Source organism: Elgaria multicarinata, chromosome 8 (genome assembly GCF_023053635.1).
Source record: "Elgaria multicarinata webbii isolate HBS135686 ecotype San Diego chromosome 8, rElgMul1.1.pri, whole genome shotgun sequence".
Lineage (NCBI taxonomy): Eukaryota > Metazoa > Chordata > Lepidosauria > Squamata > Anguidae > Elgaria > Elgaria multicarinata.
Window position 1 is genome coordinate 112,844,481 of NC_086178.1, and position 16,408 is coordinate 112,860,888.

General features: G+C 43.3%; 1 protein-coding gene across 1 annotated transcript in view; it reads right to left on the bottom strand.

Annotated features, from left to right (window-relative positions):
* Window positions 1–16,408, bottom strand: part of SORBS1 (sorbin and SH3 domain containing 1) — a 213,393-nt gene that overhangs the window by 102,544 nt on the left and 94,441 nt on the right. The window contains exon 9 of the mRNA XM_063133194.1: window positions 14,543–14,694. Within this exon, the coding sequence (XP_062989264.1) occupies window positions 14,543–14,694 (152 nt within the window). The remainder of the gene's footprint in view (window positions 1–14,542; window positions 14,695–16,408) is intronic.

Here is a 16,408-nt window from a genome sequence, read left to right on the forward strand (position 1 = left end):
GCCTTGCTGTGGACCAGTAAACAAGTAAGTAAATAAAATATTACCAGCTGGATACTGTAAGGAAGGGGTTAAGCGTACTCAGAATTACTGTTTTTAGCAATTCATTCTTGTTCATTGTCTGTTATAGAATTGCAGAAGTACCGCTTATCTCTCCACCTGGCCGTAGGCGGGAAGCCATCTCCTGGCTCCGTTGAGGCGAGAGCAGTGACCTTGGGGCAATTTGCAACTGTAAAAGAGAAACTGGCCCTTCCGAAGGGAGGGGGAGGAGTAGAAATGAGGGGCCTTAAAAAGTCTACCAAATCTGAGGCCAGGGCCTGAGCTGAAGGACACCTGGCTGCGGGGAAGTATATTCTATAACAAATGTTTTAGTTTGCTGGTATGGGGTTCGGGGTTGATGTATCTATTTTAGTAGCTAATCTGATGTAAATGCTTGCCTCTTACCCTTCCTATTTCAATAAAGGATTGGGCTTAACCCTTTCAAATTGAGAGCTGTGTGCTTTATTCCAAGATCTGTGCAAAATCCAGTGGGCAGCCGGTTTGGCTGAGTGTGGTTTCCTTTACATGGTGGCAGCGGTGGGATTCGACACAGATCTGGAGGAATAAATGCTGGCAAGTTAAGGAGAGCAGGAGAAGGGGGGGGGGGTGATCGGTAGTGGAGAGATAGCAGCGTTCAGTGAGGAGGCGAAGTGTTTATGGCACTTTTGGATTGTTTATGGCTTGTTTTGGTCCCCTCTAGTGAATGCTGTTTTGATATCTGATATAATTCCCCCCCCCCGAGAAGAAAGAGCGATTAATACACAGAAGACAAGCTAATAAATAAACTGTTAAGAAAGGGAGCCGGAGTTAAAGATTTACGCCCTATGTCGCACATCAAAAGGAGGATTAAAAAAGAGTTGCAGAAGTTAAGTGTTCAGAAAAAACGCCCAAGTAATCATAATCTCGCCCACCTGGAAGGTTCAGTTGCAGAAGGAGAACAGGAAGAGACAGACACAGCTCTTTTAGACACAGACCCAACTAGAGAAGAAAACATGGCTGAAGGGGGAAAAACATCTGGCAGTCAGCCACCCTCAATAGCAGAAATCAGAGCTGCTATTGCAGAAAATACCACAATCATTTTTTAAAAAATGGATCAGCAGATGGAGACTTTTAAGCAACAGATGCGTGTGCTGGCAGATAAGACGTCGCAGAACTCTAAGGCCATTGATGATCTTGAGGCAAGAGCGGATTTGAACCAAAAGAAGCAAGAGGCTTTTGAAAAATCAACAAATGTCCAGTTTAAAGATTATGAATTAAGGCTGATAGCTCTGGAGGATCAATCTCGTCGGTCATCAATTCGAATAAAACATTTAAAGCAAACACAAGGAGAGGAGTTGAGAGAAATAATCTTGAATTGGTTTAAAGAGTTGATGCCTGATTTGCAAATTGATGAATCTGATTTTGATCGAATCCACAGAGTGGGGGGGGGGCAAAATTATAAAGGGATTAGAGACATTTTGGTGAAATTTGGTAATTATTATAAAAAAGAGCAAGTCATGAAGGAATTGAGATCTATGGCCTAGCTGCAGTATAAAGGCAAATCAGTGCAAATTTATAATGATCTCTCTCAGCATACATTGAATTGGAGACGCAGTATCAAGCCAATAACTGAAATACTAGTGAAGAAAAAAATCACATATTCGTGGGGTTATCCTATTTTTCTAAGATTTACACATGGAGGGGGGGAATACAGAGTAACCTCACTGGATCAGGGTAAAGAGTTGTTGAAGAGCTTGGGTCTGTTTGAGGAAGCAGGTGTGACTGGAACAGGTGGGGGGATGAGGCTGGGACATCTGGGGTGTAACAGAATTGTTAATTGTATTATGAGATAATTGCAGATAGAAATGTTAAACATAGAAACCTTGTCAGCCAGGCGCAGCACTGCCTCCCCCCCTCCCTCTAAAATAGATGGCTGGATTACTAGACTCACGGGGATGTGGGGGGGAAGAGTTGGGGGGAGGGGAGGGGGGAAGGGAGGAGGGCAGGGGTTAGAGTAAGGGGATTGGGGGTTGTAGTATGGAGTTTGTGTTTTTATGTGTGTAAATTTGAGTTTCAGAGCACAAGGGATCGAAAGAGACTCCAAAAGGGTGAATATGGATAAAAAGATAAAAGTATCAACACTCAATGTTAAAGGTTTGGGGGCAGTCGTGAAAAGGAGGAGAATAGAACAAATGTTTAATAAAGAAGGATCTGATATCATAATGTTGCAAGAAACACATCAAGGCTTCGAGAATGTGAATATGATAAAATTAAAATGGCTAGTTTATTATGAAAAGTCGTTAGGGACTTCAAAAAAAATGGAGTGGCCACTTTGATTTCGAAAAAAAGTGGATTCATATTAGAAGATATAAAAAAGGATGATAGTGGTAGATATCTTATGATAAAAGGTAAAATTGAAGGAAAGGTATATACGTTAATTAATGTGTATGCCCCAAATGAGAGACATAGAGAGTTTTTTATAAAATTATTTAAAGAAATAGAAGAATTTAAGGAGGGGTATGTTATTTTAGCTGGGGATTTTAACATGGTTATGGATAATAGATGGGACAGGTCGAACCCCACTAAGGTTGAAAAGAGGAATAATATAACTATCTTGAATAAATTAGTAAAAGAAAATGATTATTTAGATTCTTGGCGTTTACTCAACGGGGTTAAGCCTGGGTTTTCATATTTTTCCCCACTTCATCATACATACTCCAGGATAGATTATATTTTTGTCTCAAAAGATTTTGCAATGAAGATTTGTAAAATGGAAATGGGGGTAATAAAGGTAACTGATCACGCTTTGTTAAGTCTAGAATTTGCAGTTAAGAAGAACTATAAAGAGGCGTATAGATGGAAATTGAATACAAAAATATTGAAATATAATAAAGTGGTAGAAAAAATTCAGAAGGAATTGTCGGAGTCATGGGAAATTAATGAAAAGAGAGGAACAGTTGGGTCAGTCGTTTCGGACACCATGAAGGCTGTAGTAAGAGGAATTTGTATTAGAGAAATGTGCAGTTTAAAAAGACAACAACATGCTGAGCAGGAAAAGCTAGAGACAGAAATTAGAAGTTTGGAGGAAGAATATTGGCAAGGTAAAAATAAATATAAATTAGTAGAAATACAAGCTAAGAAGAAACAATTAGAAAATTTAAACTTAGAGGAGGTTCAAAAAAAATTAATATATATGAAAAGGGAATATTTTGAAAATAGCAATAAGAATTCTAGATTGCTTGCCAGACTCACACAAAAAGAAAAAGGGAGAAATGGGATAGAAGCATTGAAGGATAATCGAGGGAATTATTGTCATACAATGAAAGATAAAATAAAAAAATTTCAGAAATTTTATCAGGAATTATATAAGGGTAAAGAAATTCAACAAGAGAAGGTGGAGGAATATATTGGAAGGTTTATAAGGAAGAGAATAAAAACAGTACATAAAGAGCAAATGGAGAAGGTAATAACTCAAAGAGAAGTTGAAGACGTAATTGATAATTTGAAAGTTGGTAAATCACCGGGAGCAGATGGTTTAGGATCAGAATATTATAAAGCTTTTAAAGAATTTTTAGTCCCGAAATTAGTGAAACTTTATAATGCTATATTATTAGGAGAGAAGATACCTGATTCATGGGAACTTTCATTGATAATATTAATTCCAAAACCAGATAAAGATTTGACTAGTCCTGATTCTTATAGACCTATATCACTAATAAATCAGGATGCCAATTTTTTTTTCATCTATTATGGCTAAACGGTTAAATAAATTTATATCAGAATATATAGGAGAGGATCAATGCGGATTTGTGGCAGGAAGGCAGATGCATAGTTTAGTGGGAAGAGTTTTAAATGCAATAAATGTAATAAAAAAGTCAAATACCAAGGCAGGAATTTTGGCATTGGATATTTTTAAGGCTTTTGATTGTGTGAGCTGGCAGGCATTAAAGATTATTCTAGATAAAATGGGATTTGGAAATAAATTTAAAAATATAATAGAACAGCTATATTCCCAAAATACAGCTGTAGTGGTGGTAAACGATGGACTCACTGAAAAGATACGACTAGCCAGAGGTACAAGACAAGGATGTCCGCTCTCGCCGGTCCTGTTTGTAATGGTTATGGAAGTATTGGCGAATGCATTAAGGGATGATGAAGAGATAGAAGGAATTGGAGAGGTAAGGGAAATAAAGTTGAATATGTTTGCGGATGACACCTTATTGACTATTAAGAACCCAATAAGAAAAATAGAAAGAATTAAATATCAATTGAGGGAATTTGAAGAAGTTACAGGGTTAAGAATAAATTGGTCTAAATCAGAGATGATGTTGTTTAACTATACTAAGAAAGAAGAAAAGGAATGGGAACATAAAGGAATAGAAATGAGAGTTAAGGAGGAGATTAAATATTTGGGAATTAAACTTACAAAAAACCTAGAGAATTTAGAAAAGGAGAATTTAATGAGGTTAAAGAAAGAGGTATTAGAAAAATTGAAAAAATATAAAAGATTAAATTTATCTTGGTTTGGAAGAATAGCATTAGTAAAAATGAAGATTTTAGCTAAAATTAATTTTGTGTTTAGGATGTTACCAATAAAAAATTCAGAAACTGAGATAAAAAGTTGGCAAAATATTATTAATAAATATTGTAATGGAGAAAAGAAAGCGAGGGTAAATAAGAATAATTGGTATCTAAGCAAAAAAAAGGGTGGATTGGGTCTCCCAAATATAAAATTATACTATGTAGCAAATAGATTAAGACACATTGTAGAAGCAATTATAGGAGTAGGAGATTTATATTGGATGGAGGAAAAAACTACAAGTAATGTAGAGATGAGTTTGGAAAATGTCTTTTTTAAGGAAGGAGGGAGAAAGTGGGTTGGAAGTATAGATAATCCACTCCTGAGGACTCATTGGGAAATTTGGAGTAAATTTAAAGGGAAGCTGCTTCCGAGCAACTCTCCCTTAGCACCGGTAATAATGTTAAAGAATTTCCCAGAGGATCTGAAGGGTAGATTATGTAAAATATTAAAAGAGAAAAATAAAATGAAATTAAAGGATTGGTTAAGAGATATAAAAACAAGAGAAGATATGGAAAATTTGTTAAAGGAGAAAAAATTATCTTGGTTAGAGTATGGGCAATTAGAACAATGGAATAAAAAGTGGATTAAAGACAATAGAGTTTGCAGAGGGATGACGAAGTTTGAAGAGTTAATAGTAAATAAGGAAAAAGGTAAAGGAGGTAGTATAGTTTTAAAAGGGTTAATGAGCGAAATATATAAAATATTGTTAGAAAAGGAGTTAAGGGATAACTCAGGGAAAATGGTATGGGAGACAGATTTGAAGGTACAAATAGGGCGACAGAGATGGGAGGGACTATGGAAACAAAGAGTGTTGAGAAATATGTCAGTGAAAATAAAGGAGAATTATTTTAAAATTTTGTGGAGGTGGTACCTAACCCCGATAAGATTGAATAAGATAAATGATCAGCATTCAGCAAATTGTTGGAGAGGATGTCCGGAAAAAGGAACGTATTTACATATGTGGTGGGAATGCAGATATGTACAAAGATTATGGAAGATGGTGTTTTTAGAAATTGAAGAAATAGTGGGAATGAAAATAGAACAAACACCAAAGATTGCATTACTGTCACTATTTGAAGATTTAAAATGTGGAAAAGAAACTAAAGAGTTGATATCGAGTTTGCTGACTGCATCACGATTGATGGTAGCTAGGAACTGGAAGATTCAAGGGGAATATTTTATTGAAGAATGGTATAAAGAAGTATGGGATATAGCTATTAATGATAAACTGACTTGTAATATTAAGTGGAGAAAAGGCGTAACTAAAATAAATGAGTTTGAGGGAATCTGGAAACAGTTCCTAATATTTGTGTTTACTAAGGGAAGTGGGAAACCGCCAGTAGAAGAAACGATAAGATTTTGGAATCAGGAATAGATCCCGAGGTGGGGGGTGCACTTTTGTGTTAAGAATGATTATGTTGTAGTATGATAATTTTTAGGTAATAACTATTCAACATATATGTACTCAACGTTTATTCAATATGTATGTAGCAGATGTTTGATTTTTTTTATTTTTTATTATTGTAATGTTGTATGTTTAATTAATGTAGAAAAAAAATATTAAAAAAAAAAAGAGAGAGCAGGAGAAAAAGGAAACTGAGCCCTAAACCAGCAAAAGATAGTCCAGCCAGGATGTTTCAGGGGATATCCCTGGGAGAAGAAGAGTTAGCTCAGAGTCAGGGAGCGGAAGCTCCAGGAGCAGAGGTTCTAGGAGAAAACCCTCAGGAAGAAGCGGAGGGAGAGTCCAGGCTGACCACGATTGAGTGGGAAAAGCAGTGGACACCCGGTTCCGTGGGGAGGGCTTGGAAGAAATATGTGACGCAGCTCTGGCAATCAGAGGAGAAAGCGGAGCTGGAGGATGTTCCAAGGATGTTGCTCCCGGCGGTGAGGCTGGAAGAGGACACTTCGGGGGTGTAGGCCGTGCGGCAGCCGGCAACCTCAGCGTTGGCAGCTGGAGGACCAGGACAGGATGGTCGGGGAGAACAAGGTTCTCGGTTAGCCGGAGCTCCGCCGGCAGGGACCCCTCGCCAGCCGGGAGAGGCTGACGGAAGCAGGTCCAGAGCAGGAAATGGCGGAGAAACGGAGGGGCAGAGGATGCGGAGGATGTATGCTGACTGCATGGAGGTGATGGCCCGGCAGCTACAGCTGATGGAGAGAGGAGGAAACCCCGGTCCCCGGATCGATAGAAGGGCATTCCCCGTGTTCCAAGAGGGAGACGATGTGGGAGCGTTTCTGGCCCTGTTCGAGGATACGTGTGATGAGATGGGGGTGCCGGTGGCCCAGAGAATGAGTCTGCTGAGGCCGCAGATTATGGGAACTTTGCGGGAAATGGTGGCTACCATCCCACGGGAGCTGCGTAATAGCTACCTGTATTTCAAAAACTTGGCCAAAGAACAGTTTGCCTTAACAGCAGAGCACTGCCGACAAAAGTTTCGCCGTTTGACCAAGAATCCGAAAGAAACTTTTTCCGCCTTTGCCACCAGGATGGTGATCGCCATGGATGCCTGGATGGAAGCGGAGGGGGTGCGAGATTTGAGAGGAGCAAAGAATCTGGTGGCTAAAGAACAATTGTATCGGCAGTTCCCGGAGAAGTTCGATGCCTGGGTCGGAGAGAAGAATCCCAGGACCGTGATGGAGGCAGCTAAGATGGCAGACCGGCTTCAGGCATTTGAGCGGAAGGGAGCTGGCGGGGCGTCGAGGTTGCCGGAGGGGCGGGCTAGAGCGAGTCCAGTGGAGAAGAAGCCCGTGTGGCTGGCCAAGGAGCGGCGAGAGAAAGGCGGAGTAGCAGCGGCAGGCGGAACCTCCAGCGGCGGGTGTTTCTACTGCAAGGAGCCGGGGCACATGAAGAGAGAATGCCCCAAATTGGCCGCTAAGTCACCAGCCGTAGGGGCAAAACCGTCACCCGGAGTATGAGCGGCTGGGGCAACGGCGGCACCATCCTCACCCGGGTCCAACTGGAGTGATGACAGCGGAGGCGAGGCGACCGATTTGGAGTGGGAGCACATGCGGGCAGCGTCAACAGGAGTAGCCCAGGCCACTACGGTGTCTGGAAGCCCTGAGCCGGCGAATGCGGTTTCCATGCGGCTGGTGACTCCGGCGCAGCTCAGGTGGAGTCGTCGCAAATTCTGTGAGTGTGTGGTGGTCAATGGGAAGACGATTCGGCTTCAAAGAGATACCGGTGCGGATTTAAGCTCGGCCCATGTAGGACTATTGAAGCCTGGACAGAGTTTGGAGGGCCGAACTATCAAGGTGACCCCTTATGGGGCGCCGCCCTTCGAAGCGCTGCTGGCCTGAGTGAAGTTGGAATATCAGGGGTTGAAAGGGGAGCTAGTTATCCTTACGCATAAGGAAGGGCCTGCTTTCCTCTTGGGCAATGACTTGTGTTTTAAAGTAACTCAGCTAGCAGTCACAACCCGGGGGAAGGCGGCCCGTGAGCGGAAGGATCCCCCTGGGAAGGAGGAAGCCTTGGTGGGTTCCGAAGACCCGACACAGGGAGAAGGGGAAAAAGGGGAGGAGGTTAACCCCGAATTCCTTAAGGAGGTGCAACAGGATCCCTCGTTGCAAGAGTGTCGGGAGGCTGCGGGAGGTCCTGCGGGAGAGAGAGGAAAGATGGGAAAAGCTACTTTCGTGTGGGAACGAGGCAGGTTGTACCGCAGGTTCTCACCGAAGGGAAGAGGGGGAGTGGAACGAAAACAGCTAGTGGTACCCAAAGGAGAACGGGAAAAAGTATTGGAAGCAGCACATGAGCGATTGTGGGGGGGGGCATTTGGGAATCCGCCGCACACTGGAGCGGGTGAGTCGGGACTTTTACTGGCCGGGGGTGGTGCAAGATGTAAAGAACTTTTGTAATTCTTGCGAAGTCTGTCAGCGGGTGGGCTACCCTCGAGATCACCCGAAGGCCCCCCTGCACCCGTCCTTAATTACAGAAGTACCCTTTGAAAAGGTGGGGGTGGATATTCTGGGCCCTTTTAAGGCTGCTACACGGGGAGGAAAAAAGTACATTTTAACCATGGTAGATTATGCCACGCGATATGCAGAGGTGGTTCCATTGGCAGTTATTTCAGCTCCCCAGGTAGCCAAGGCCTTGATGTCTATATTCACCTGGGTGGGGGTCCCTAAAACCTTGGTGCATGACCAAGGAGGAAATTTCATGTCAACCCTACTGAAGGAGCTGTGGCGATTGGCCGGGGTGCAACAGTGTGTGGCGGCGGCGTATCATCATGAAGGGAATGGGCTGGTGGAACGGTTTAATCAAACTCTGGGGGAAATGTTAAAGGCATATGCGGTGAAGCACACAGCCGACTGGGATCAGGCCCTGCCCTACCTTCTCTTTGCCGCCCGGGACACCAAAAGCGATAGCCTTGGGTTCTCAGCGAACGAATTGGTGTTTGGGAGGGAGTTGAGAGGACCCTTGAAGCTGTTGCGGGAGCGATGGGAGGAGGGTGCCTCTCCCACTCCGGTGTCGGTGGTGGAGTATATGCAAAACTTGCAGAATTTGCTAATAGAGGTAGGAGAAGCCTCCCAGGAGAATTTAGAGCAGGCTCAGCAAAGTCAGAAACGTTGGTATGATCGGCAAGCCAGGCGGCGAGTGTTTCAAGTAGGTGACAAGGTGTTAGTTTTGAAGCCTGTAAAGCCCGAGAAATTGGCGGTGCGTTGGGAAGGACCCTTGGTGGTGGAGAAAAAGTTGAACGAAGTGAACTATTTGTTGCGGGATGTAGACAAACAACGGCGGGCAAAACTTTTTCATGTAAATATGATGAAGCCGTTTCGGGAACGCGGAGTGCACATTGGACAAGTAGGCAGCGAGGAAGGAGGAGATGGGGCCGGGTTGGATGTCCTGGCGAGTTATCGGCACATGGAGGGGGTGGAAGAAATTCAAGTTCCCGGGGAGCTGAGCGCCCTGCAAGGGAGGCAGTTGCGGCAGCGGCTCGGAGAGTTTAGGGAATTGTTCTCGGGGTTGCCCGGGAGAACGTCTTTGACTAGGCACTCCATAAATACCGGGAAGCACCCCCCGATACATACCCCACCTCACCGGTTAAACGGGAAACAGCTAGAGGTGGTGAATAAAAAAGTGGAGGAAATGTTAGCTATGGGGGTGATTGAAAAAAGTCAGAGCCCCTGGTCCTCCCCCCTCGTGCTCGTGGCCAAGAAGGACGGTTCGGTCCGTTTCTGCGTTGATTTTAGGAAGTTGAACAGTGTGACCACCGTAGAGGCTTACCCCATGCCCTGTACTGATGATTTGATTGAGACACTAGGAAAAGCGCAGTTCATATCGACGTTAGACTTGACTAAGGGATACTGGCAAGTGCCGCTGGATGAGGACGCGGCTGCCAAGTCCGCCTTCTCTACTCCGCGGGGGCACTACCAATTTTGAGTTCTTCCTTTTGGGCTCTCGTCAGCTCCAGCTTGCTTCCAGAGGTTAATGGATCGGGTCCTAGACGGCTTAGGAGCGTTCGCGTGCGTTTATTTGGATGACGTGGCCGTGTTTAGCGACACGTGGGAACAACATCTAGAACATCTGGGGCAAGTGCTGGGCCGTCTGCGGGAAGCGGGGTTGACCGTGAAGGCTTCCAAATGTCAGTTTGGGCGAGGAGAGGTGACTTACTTAGGGCATAAATTGGGGAGGGGGGCGCTGAAGCCGATGGCCGCTAAAGTGGAGGCCATTAGGCAGTGGCCGATTCCCCAAACCAAGAAACTAGTGCAGTCCTTTCTGGGGCTAGCTGGCTATTACTGGAGATTTGTGCCAAATTTTAGTCAGCTGGCCGCCCCCTTGAGAGAGTTGTGTAGAAAGAGGGTTAACTGGACTAGAGCTTGCCAGCAGGCGTTTCAGAAGCTGAAAGAGCGGTTGCAGCGTGCTCCGGTCTTGAAAGCCCCTGATTTTGACCAGCCGTTTATGGTGCAGACGGACACCTCGGAGGCAGGCTTGGGCACGGTGTTACTGCAGAAAGGAGCTGGGGGGCTACAGCAACCGGTGGCATTTGTCAGCAAAAAGTTGCTGCCGAGAGAAAGGGCGTTAGCAACCATTGAGAAAGAATGCTTGGCTATTGTTTGGGCCCTGGGCAAGCTAAGACCGTATCTCTGGGGAAGAGCCTTTACTATCCAAACTGACCATTCTCCCTTGTGCTGGTTAGCCAGGGTGAAGAACACCAACCAAAAACTATTGCACTGGAGCTTGGCGTTACAAGACTTTGAGTTTACAATCTCCCACATTAAGGGCAGAGAGAATGTGGTGGCTGATGGACTATCCCAGAGCTTCAACCGAGGGGAGGGGGGAAGTTAAGTGGTAAAAAAGGGGTTTTAGCATGAGATTTTTTTTTTTAGAAAAGCCATCTTAAGGGGGAAGGTGTAAGGAAGGGGTTAAGCGTACTCAGAATTACTGTTTTTAGCAATTCATTCTTGTTCATTGTCTGTTATAGAATTGCAGAAGTACCGCTTATCTCTCCACCTGGCCGTAGGCGGGAAGCCATCTCCTGGCTCCGTTGAGGCGAGAGCAGTGACCTTGGGGCAATTTGCAACTGTAAAAGAGAAACTGGCCCTTCCGAAGGGAGGGGGAGGAGTAGAAATGAGGGGCCTTAAAAAGTCTACCAAATCTGAGGCCAGGGCCTGAGCTGAAGGACACCTGGCTGCGGGGAAGTATATTCTGTAACAATGTTTTAGTTTGCTGGTATGGGGTTCGGGATTGATGTATCCATTTTAGTAGCTAATCTGATGTAAATGCTTGCCTCTTACCCTTCCTATTTCAATAAAGGATTGGGCTTAACCCTTTCAAATTGAGAGCTGTGTGCTTTATTCCAAGATCTGTGCAAAATCCAGTGGGCAGCCGGTTTGGCTGAGTGTGGTTTCCTTTACAGATACGACCACCATCCCCTGCGCAGAGAGGTCCGCCTCTCTGCTGTCCTTCCTCTGGTGTGTAGGTGGGTATGTTGTGTTGGAGGCTGTTTTTATTCTGTTAGTGACATGTTTGCAATTGTGTTTAATGCATTTGCTTTATTATTGTATTATTGCATAATCTCGTTTGGATTACTACAATGCATTATACGTGGGGCTGCCTTTGAAAATGCTCCAGAAACTTCAGCTGGTACAAAACAGGGCAGCCCGTTTACTAACAGGGACTGGCCGACGAGATCACATTACACCAGTCCTTTTACAACTTCATTGGCTGCCAGTCCAGGTCTGGGCCCGATTCAAAGTGCTGGTATTAACTTTCAAAGCCCTAAACGGTTTGGGGCCAGGTTATTTGAAGGAACGCCTCCTCCCATATGTACCTGCCCGGACCTTAAGGTCATCTAAAGGAAGTGAGGCAGGTGGCTACTAGGAGGAGGGCTTTCTCTGCTGTGGCACCCCGGCTATGGAATGAGCTCCCCAGAGAGGTCCACCTGGTGCCTACACTGTATTCCTTTTGTCACCAGCTGAAGACCTTTTTATTCTCTCAGTATTCTAACTAATTTTAACTTACATTTAAATTTTAATGTTTTAATTCTGTATTTTAATCTTATATCAACTTCTGCTGCATGGTTTTATCCTGGTTGTGCTTTTTATATTGTATTTTGTAGTTGTGTTTTTAGACTGTTGGTTGTTTTATTATGGTTTTAATTTTTGTGAACCGCCCAGAGAGCTTCGGGTATTGGGCGGTATAAAAATGTAATAAATAAATAATTGTTTTTATCTAGTTTGTTGGTGTTTGTAAGCTGGCTTGGGTGCCATTTTTGTTCGAAAGGCCGGGTACAAGTAAAAAATAAAATAAAGGAACACATACATGTATATTATTGGTATCAAGGAACCTACAGCTGGGGTGAGATATTTAAATCTAAGCACAAACACTACCTAAAGGAGGAGGGATGCTAGATTTAACGGCAGCAACCAACTCCAAAACAAAGACTAATAACTGGAGCATTATTTTTAGAGGACATGTTACCTAATTTCTACATAAAATCCAAAATGTGCTGAACAATTGGAAAACTGGGGGACCACTCCTCCACGAAACACACGCCACATTGCTCCAGCCCGCCCAAGAAATGAGCTGTTGCTTTTGAATATCTTTATCACAGAATGAAGACACAGGACTATAGGAAGCTGCCTTATATTGCGATAGAGCACTGGTCCACCTAGCTAAGTATTGTCTATCGTGACTGGTGGCAGCTCTCCAGCTTTTGAGGCAGTGCTGCTCTCCAGCCCTCCCTTGCGATGCCAGAGATTGATCCTGGGACCTTCTGCATACAAAGCATGTAATGCACCACTGAGCTATGGCCCCTGCCCAACAGAAAGCCATGCAAGAAATCCAGACTTGCTCTCTGAAGTTATCTACCACTTAAAACAAAAATGTAGAACCAAATGCAATGACAATAGCTCTGCGGCAGAGATTCCTGTATAGCAGGGTGCGCAATTCTATACAGTAGCAGTGCACATCAATTTCCCTACTGAGCAGACCCTCTCCCACTGGAGGTGAAAGGGGTGACTTTGCAAAGGGCAATTGGTGCTATCAGCTCTAACCGCGCTTACCAGTTGTGCAGGTATGGCTTAGGTAAAGTACAGGCTCACCTTTTGCAGTTTGAGGTGCTAAATATGTGAGACCCAATGCAGGGGGTGAGTCATGAATCAGAGTTTGTTTCTTAAGATCGCCCTTGCTGAATTGGGGCAAATATCTTCAATAAAATAGCATTAATAATCAAGTGTGTCACCATCTCTATTTTATCTGTCTTGCATCATAATCAGTTTTAATGGATAGCAAGCAGCACCGTTGTACAAAGTCCTAGTTCTGCAAATACTTTAAAAGTTACAAAACTTTAGTTAGTGCATTCGTTCCACTGAAGTCCATTAGAATGAGTAAAACTACTACTACAAAGGGAATTGTGCATATTTATGTATTTACAGAACACTGCTGTCAGGAAACATACAAAGGTGAAGACCATTCATCACTAGCCCCTACATAAGCTACACAATCCAGACGTACATGCTACAAGAAGAGTTTTCTGCAGAGTAAAACATTATGTTAGGGTGACCATATGGAAAGGAGGACAGGGCTCCTGCAGCTTTAACTGTTGTGACGAAAAGGGAATTTCACCAGGTGCTGCATGCATACAAATGATATCTGCTGAAATTCCCTTTTGTATACAACTGATAAAGGTACAGGAGCCCTGTCCTCCTTTCCATAGGGTCACCCTACATTATGTTGGCTAAACTCAGGTAGTTAAGATTGCAATACTATGCATGTTTAAAGAGAAAACAAGTCTTACATGCTGGGAGTTGTAGGACTTTTTCCTGTCTAAGCTTGAATAGAATTGCATGATAAGTAAGAGAACCAAACCACATGCTGCAAGAAATACAGAATATATCCTGGGTCACTCTCTATCCAATCTGAGCTGGGGGGAAATTCCAACTCTGAATATGGCTCAGTCAGACTCAGAGCATGACTAATTCAATCTATCTGAACTTATCACCATTTAATCTCACACAAATATTATTAAATGGAACTCCATGCCACGCAAGGCACCATCTCTATTTATTTAAATATTTAGATTCCAGCTACTGCTCATAGTTCTCAAGGCAGTCTGCAAGCCCTGGCAGCCAGGGAGAAATCCCAAATGTATGTAGGAAGAAGAGCTGAACAATATTTCTTTAATACAATGGGGGCACAATTGAGAAACCAGAGTAGAAATTGTAATATAGATTTCATAAATCTACAATTATTTCTTGTACCAGCATTAATAATGTAAACACAAATATATCTGGGTTTCCTCTTCTTTTAGTCTAATTCCAAGGGATGTGTTTGGAACTGCAGGTTTATTTACGCATATAATATTTTACACAATCTGTCTACCATACAGTTCACTGTAGCATGTACTACACTACGATTTAAAATCATGACACCATTTATGTTGAAATTGACCGACATTAAACAAACATAACTGAAGTGATGCATCCTGAAAATACGCGTAATTTATTTACCCTTAATGGAATGCCTATGTCATTCAGCGAGGAATCAACCATGTACTGTGGACTCTTAACAACTCTCGTCCGTTCCTCCGTTCCTTGTCTCTTGTTTTGGTTCTTCTTTTCTTGGCTTGGCATGCAATCTACTGCTGCGTCTGCAACTGGCTCTATAGACAAAAGCAGTAAGTTCGTCACCTTCTAACTTGATTAGAATACCAAACACAAATCACTCCATAACCTTAGCAAAACATGAGCAGTATGATTGTTTCAATCAAGACAACATAATTTACATTATGACTGAATAAACCAATAGTTTTAGAGAAGGAAACAGCCGATGCATACATAATTTAATTTATGTCTCAGATTTGACCCCATTCACTGATCCACAAACCAAACTAAACCTTGGCTCTCAAAACCACCGTACAATCTAGCAAGGAATTCGTAGCTTGTTAGCTAGCCTGATGTTAAATGCATAATGTATTGCTACAATATAATGCATCCTGACAAATTATCCTGAAGAATTTCAATAGTGAGAAGGATGTTACAACTTGCCTCATCAAAGATTTGCTAATTTGCAGCAGTAACTCTTTATTCACAGTCTAGCATGCACTGGAGAAAGACACAGGACTAAAATCATGCACACAGTTGTTATACCCAAAGTGAATCAGTACTGTATGGGTCTGGATGAAAAATTAAAATATAGTGCAGGGCATGTCTCATGCAGAAGGAGCAGCATCAGTTACAGAGTACCTTGAGCAAATCCAGTACAGAGCCACTTCGTTTAATTCTCTAAATGTATCTCTATAAACTGCCTTCAACCCAGCTTCATGAAGTTAGTAAATCAAATGTTTTCAATAAATAAAAATACTGATTTTCAGTTTTGAATGTGGTCTTGTTATTAAACCCATTATATGATTAATGATTGAAGAGGGTGACTTGAAAATGCTGGACATTAACATAGAAAGACTGTACTAACATTGTGCCAAGGGATTCTTCTGAATTCACCTCAAGACTTATTCATGGAGGAGCTGGCTAACCTAGTAAACATGATAGGTGTGACAAAAATTAGAAGTTATTTTTTAAAATATAAATGAGAAAAAGGAGAGGAGGAATGAGTTTGCAGATGCCATTTCAGAGTCACTGTCTGTACTCTTTGAGAAATCCTGGAGTACATGTGAAGTGCTGGAGGCAAATGTCCCCCCTCCCCAAGAAGGGGGAAAAGGTAGATCCAGTAAACTACAGACCAGTCAGCTTGATGTAGATTTCAGGGGAAATAGAAGAACAGGTTGCTTACCTGTAACTGTGGTTCTTCGAGTGGTCATCTGTGCAGTCACACATATGGGCTCTGCGCCTGCGCGGAGTCTGCCTCGGAAAGAACTTCTATAGCTAAGAATCTTGGCGGGAACCCCTCCCCTGCTGCTATGTGCGCATGTCTGAGGGGTTCCCGCCCAAACCCTCAGTTCGAATGAGACCCCCTTGCGGCCTCAGTACCGAGGGATACTGTTTTCAACTTGACTGTATGAGATCCTTCGTACTTCCACCTAGAGGGGTAGGTGGGTGGGTTGCGTGACTGCACAGATGACCACTCGAAGAACCACAGTTACAGGTAAGCAACCTGTTCTTCTTCATCGTGGTCTCTGTGCATCACACATATGGGCGATTAGCGAGCTAAACTTACCGGAGGTGGGTAGGTGGTTCTTTTAGTTGCAGATGGATGATAGCACTGCCCTGCCGAAAGTGCAGTCCGCACGTGCTCTGATGTCCAACTTGTAATGTTTCACGAAGGTGGCTGGTCTTGCCCATGTCGCTGTTCTACAAATTTCTGGAATTGAAATTCCTCTTAGAAAAGCAGATGATGTCGCCATTGCTCTTGTTGAATGG